This window comes from Mytilus californianus, unplaced genomic scaffold (genome assembly GCF_021869535.1).
Source record: "Mytilus californianus isolate M0D057914Y unplaced genomic scaffold, xbMytCali1.0.p SCAF_10, whole genome shotgun sequence".
NCBI lineage: Eukaryota > Metazoa > Mollusca > Bivalvia > Mytilida > Mytilidae > Mytilus > Mytilus californianus.
The window spans coordinates 58,400,363-58,406,362 of NW_026262582.1; the positions used below are offsets into that span (position 1 = coordinate 58,400,363).

Genomic DNA, 6,000 nt, shown 5'->3' on the forward strand with positions numbered 1-6,000 from the left:
ACGCAAGTGAACTCCCACTAACTGAGTAGTCAGTATCAGGAGTTTGATATTTGCATTCATACAGGCATATAATATGGACAGCCATCAATAACTTTTTCAACCTTATGATACTTAAAAGTAGGCCAAATAATATATCTACAAAAAGGTCGTACGTAAAATCTAATGACAACTTTAAGTGGTTTTTGACAAACTGGCACGGCAATCAAAACGTCCCATATATATCAAATTCAGACCAACAATGACCAAATTTAAGGCCACACTAAACAAATATGGAAAGCACGAAGTTCTTGATCAAAATCATTTGTCGTATCACATTGTAAAATTACTAGAATCAGTCCTTCCCAGTAAATACCAATATAAATCTAGTCACTTGCACCATATTTCAGCGCAAATTTCACTACATCAATACACCCATCAAGCCCTCCCCTCCCCCCAAAAAAATGCAGCAAAATTAAAATATACAATTGTCTCAGAATCTCCGCATCATACATATAATTTAAGCAGCTGTGGCATTGTTGAAAATACATTCATGACTTTTTAAGAATCGCATTCGCTCACACCTTTTGTGCAACATATTGATTTAGTAACTTGTCACACTTTTTCGTCTTTCATAATTTTAAGGGAGCGAACAAGTAATTTTTAGTGACATAAATAATGTAATATGTTTAATTAAGCGCTGTATAACTACAATGCCCGTCAGAAGCGGCCATATTTCCCACGTGATCTCATTACAGGGTAACATGTAACGTCTAGTCGAGGCAATAATGATTATGAAATATTTTTCTATCGTGTTAATAGCACAAATAATAAAAGAAACGTAATAATTTGGTGTTTTTGACTTCAGGCGAATCTATTAGACTGTGGTTATTTTTGTCTGATGAACTAAGGGTACCAGGTGGGGGAACTACATGTATGAAAATGGAATACACAAAAACATTAATATGTGTTTGGAAAGATGACGGGAGTACACAAAAATATTTATACGTATTTAGAAAGATGATCCAGGAATTAGTATTCAATAATTTTTTGATTTGAAATGCCCAGGTATACACTAAAGGGTTTATGGCAATTGAACAAGCAAAAAAAATCATGAATCAATATGAAATGATAATTACAAATGGTTGAAATATACAGTTAACAAGTCAACTTTCCGAAGTAATGTTGGCATTTTAATAAAAGGAGCAATGTTCAAATCCCCGATACTGTGTTGGCGTTGCAGTAAACAATTTGACCAAAAAAGGAGATGAAAATTTATAAACAATTTGAAAATAACACAAATACTGCAAAAGAATCATCAATGGTAGTTCATCAAGTTCGACACCAACCATTCATCTTTTAAGTATGTATGTTTGGTGGTGGTGGTGGTGAATAAAAGGGGGGGTTCTCACGACAATTTTTTTTTCGACTTAAGTAAAAAAAAAAATTTTCAATGGAAACATTTTTTCACTTCCCTGCTGATACAAATTATCATTTACAAGTGTTTTAGAATCAAACGATTTATTGAGAATGTCCCCTCCCCTCCAATAGGAGAATGGGATGTGCCTTATTATTCGGATGCATTTAATAACGTTTGAGTTAGCTACCTAATGCAAGACTTTCTAATTTACTAATAACTACACTGACTTGTATGCAACAAATAATTACACTGACTTGTATGCAACAAATAATTACACTGACTTGTATGTAACATTTATCGAATGTTTCGCTTTGATCTTAGCTTTCTACATTTCAGATACTGGACAGATCAAAGATCAAACGACAGAACGAACACGCCAAAAGAATACACGGATAGATTTGTTATTATTAGCCTGTTTTCATTTGTATGTTGTATTTCAAAGATAGAAGATTTGTATTAAGGTTTTCACTGTATTTTGCATTAGGGAGATTTTTCTATTTTATTAGAACTAGGTAACAAATGTAAAATGATTATTAAATCTAATTATATGTGGGTGATCGAGGGGAATTGACTCATCTCTCTCTCTCTCTCTCTCTCTCTCTACCTCTACAATATATGTGGGAGTTGGAGGTGCATTGTCACCCCTCAAAAATTCTAATCATACGACACTATTTTCACACGATGGTAGTTCACCTGTCGTGTACCCCTAGGTCTAGACCCCTGTTATCGGATCAATCCGATTACGCAACAACCGATAAAGTATACATCGATTGCCAATACATTAATAAACAAACATAATCAATAATCACTTTAATCTAGCATGTCTAAAATTTTGAGATAATAAATATTGTTTCTGGATATATTGCCATCCTTGTGGATAGATATCGTATTGACCAGTTGACCAAAAAAACAGAAACTTCGTCTGCACAAAAATACCTTAAATAATCTATTGTTATGTATCCCTCAACATTTGAGTATAGAATTGCAAATTTTAAATAAGTGACCAAAATTTGTTAATAAAAATGGACGACATTTCGAAATTCTAAGCGACCACAGACTTTGTACAAAATGTATTGAGGTAGACGATAAAACACTCTTTTTTTCTTAATTAAAAATTTAATTTTCATATAAATTTTGTTAATTACGGAATACTACCAATCCTGGTTTTGATCAGTTAAAAAGTTCAATTCATTTAAATCTTATCAACGCCATCCGTTGTAATTGTGTTCGAAAAAGTAACTACTCAGGACAAAGGTCTCTTAAAATATTTCATAGCACATATATGATTTCAATGTACGATTTTTAGCTGTACATGTATATTGTTTCAGTTTCAAAGAAATCACAATATTTTGCAAGACATTTGTTACAAACGAAGAGTTTTCTTCGATACATTAAGAGAGAACTTTCTTATCTTTTTAAACATTCCTGGTAACTTGAAATCTATTTTTTATGGTTGTCTAATTTTGCGTGAATAAGAATTAGGAATATTATGCGTGGTCACTATGAATTTATACTCGGAATGGTGTCGTTTTGATAAGATATTGACTACTTCACTAGAAAAAAAGTGACCTAGTATAGTTTACATCAATATAAAACAAAAACAAAACAAAAAACCAAAAGGCATCTAGAGGTCGACGATCATGACCTATGGCCCTATATATATATAGCAGACATTTGTCTATGAAATAAGTCAACCCCTAAACCGCACGACTTTGGACAAATTGAAAAAATAGGAGTTGCGATATCAATTAGTAAATGTATTTTTTTTCTGAAAGTTGCATAGAAATGAAATCAGTGGTTTATAAGGAGTTCTTGGTGTAAAAGTGCTTACAGACAAAAATACGAGCAGACAAACGAAGGCTTTTAATTCTCGGCACTTTTTTCAACATGTCACAAATTAATGAATCTTCAACAAAACTGGTGTTTTTACAACCTGTAGGCGTACACGATGGTAGCGTTAGAATTAATCATACAGTCTGAGTTTGATGTATTCCGTAAAACATTGGTGTTTTATGTAAATTATCTGAATAAATAAACATAGGTCAGGGTTATGATTTTACCTGGGTCCAAAAATCGGAACTTTAATTTGAATAATATAGTGTACATTGACATGATAAACACAACCCTGTTTCTTTACGGATCTTAAATTAAGGGTACATGTATACAAAATAGAGTTTAATGTATCAGCTACATGTATTCAGAACAGCAATATCAACTTCTAAATTGTAAATATAGGATGCACTTTTTATGTGTTTATACTTTCTATTTTCACTATTTTATGTACATGGTATAACATAATTTTTCAATGACAACTTGTGTAAAATTTACAGCGAGTTTTTAAATACTTTTGAAAGTCAAAGTTTATTGATTGTTGCTTTTTTAAATCTCATACGATATGCATCTGACAGACAATGCAGACAATCATCATGATAATAACTAGTTTAAATTTATACTATGAGAAGAAGTTGTCAAAACTGATATGTAATAAGATAAGGAACTTTCAATAGTATATTTAAACGCGTTGTATGTGCAAATGTTTCAGAAATATTACATGTATATGCACCCCAATTATAACAATGACCTTCAATTTTTTTTGCCATATTGGTTAACTTGGGTAAAACAAAAAAATATGTATGTTTAGGTTTCCTTCTTTAGAAAAATAGGGTTGGATTGTTTTTGTTGCTAAATTTTTACCGCAAGTGTATGGAAACCACATGCAATTTTGTCACAATTTAATTCCAAAAAATGCTAAAATAAAACTTTTGAAGTAGGCATTTTGAGGAATAACAATTGGGTAGGTGAACACAATTATTTTTAAAAATTTTGCCCTAAACATTTTTATTTTTTTTTACAAAAGTATTATCAAATTATGGTAAATTGTTAAACCAATGCCAAAATGGTACAACTGTTTTATGTATCCTTTAATGACATGTTTGTTTAATGATTTGTTCTGAATAGGCATCAAATGTTTGCAACTGGACAGTAAGCAAGCAACATCGTTTGATCATAGTAAAGTTGTTTGGAATACAACCCTAAAAGTATCAGCAGAAAATAACAATATGGAGGAAAATATACAAACAATTTTAATGTTTTATACAGTTCAAGATTTTTAATGTAGTAGTTAGGAATGTATTAGCTCTGCTCAATTCCAATCTATGCTTTATAATACGTTCTGCAACAAAAACGTCCACTTTTGAAGTTATCATTTTTTGTCATGAAGCTAAGGTTTTCGTTAATTAAATGTCGACACCTTTATAACCTCGCTTGGGGTTTAGGTTTCCTTCTTATTCATAGGAGGTTGGGTAGTTTTCTTCCAATAATTTGCTAGTTTTCGTTTCATTAGTGTATTTCTTAAAGGATGTAATTCGCCTTGTTTCGAGCAAATATATTACAAATGCACTAATGGCATGAAAAAATCCGTGTAATCAAAATTTGTATTTAACGTTCTGCCTTGCTCATGACCCCCTCACCGCCCTCTTATAATACACATTGTTTATAATTATTAAAAAAATAATCAGAAAAACCGTATCGATTCTATATACCTGTTTTCCGCTTTTTATTTTGTTTCGTCTCTTCTTGTGACGATGAAGATGAAGTTGATGAAAATGAAGACGATGGAAAACTTTCCACACTTGCAGTTGAGTCAGGGGTGGATACGGGTCCGTATTTTACAGTTGTATCATTTCCATTATCATCTGGAATATCATATTGCTGAGGAGTTTCTGGCACCATAAAACGCATAGGGTCCGCATAAGCATTAATATCACTGTGCATATTCCTCATAAAGTTCATATTTGAATATATTCTGTTGTCCATTTTTATCTATGTTGACCTATGGTGGTCAGCTACGGTCAGTTGATTTGCACTCGTCAACAGTCATACACATAACTCCAACATTCTACTCAGCGATACATCCTTGCACACAAAATTTAATAACTTAACTTGACCTGACCCAATCGATTTGTGGTACTAGTGTCGTGGTCACCTTCTTGACTATTGACCAGTGTCCGTGATATAATCAGTTTTACAGATGAATAGTAGAACTTGGCATTTAAAGTGCATAGGGGTGGGCAGGTAGTAATATGTTTTGATTGGTCAAATAATTTACAACTGTTTTGTATGAATATCGTTTGTTTTCATATTTGCATGTTTTACGTATAATCAATTATTAAAATTGTGTGAGTTTTATGCATATTTTAAATAAAATTATTCATAAAGATGCAATGGTCAGTTTTTAGAGCAATGTATTTACCCCTTGACATTTTTCAAAATGGACTCTTCCTCCGTCCAAATAATTAACCGATATTTTTACACATTACCAATGGCCAGTTGTCCATTCTAAAATTTTCTTGACTAAAAATTAAGAGCTGGTATTCATGTTGCACACCAATTTTTTGTTTCTATCTTTTATCATTAACACATTTTAGTTGATTTCCAAGCCAAATAAATGGACTCGCCTGACCAGCTAAGGCCATGGAAGGACAAAGGGTATTACATTGACCAGACGTAGATATAATCAATAATAACTACACAGGGTTAAAGGTTAAATATTTACAAATGGGCGAACAATAAACCAATAACCAAAATTACGCAATTGATCATAA

General features: G+C 32.0%; 1 protein-coding gene across 1 annotated transcript in view; it reads right to left on the reverse strand.

Moving 5' to 3' along the window:
• The window catches only part of LOC127718898 (thyroid hormone receptor beta-like), a 43,168-nt gene extending 37,793 nt beyond the window's left edge, over positions 1 to 5,375 (reverse strand). The window contains exon 1 of the mRNA XM_052224984.1: positions 4,939 to 5,375. Coding sequence (XP_052080944.1) covers positions 4,939 to 5,212 — 274 coding nt within the window. The 5' untranslated portion in view covers positions 5,213 to 5,375. The remainder of the gene's footprint in view (positions 1 to 4,938) is intronic.
• Between the last annotated feature and the right edge of the window lie 625 nt (positions 5,376 to 6,000).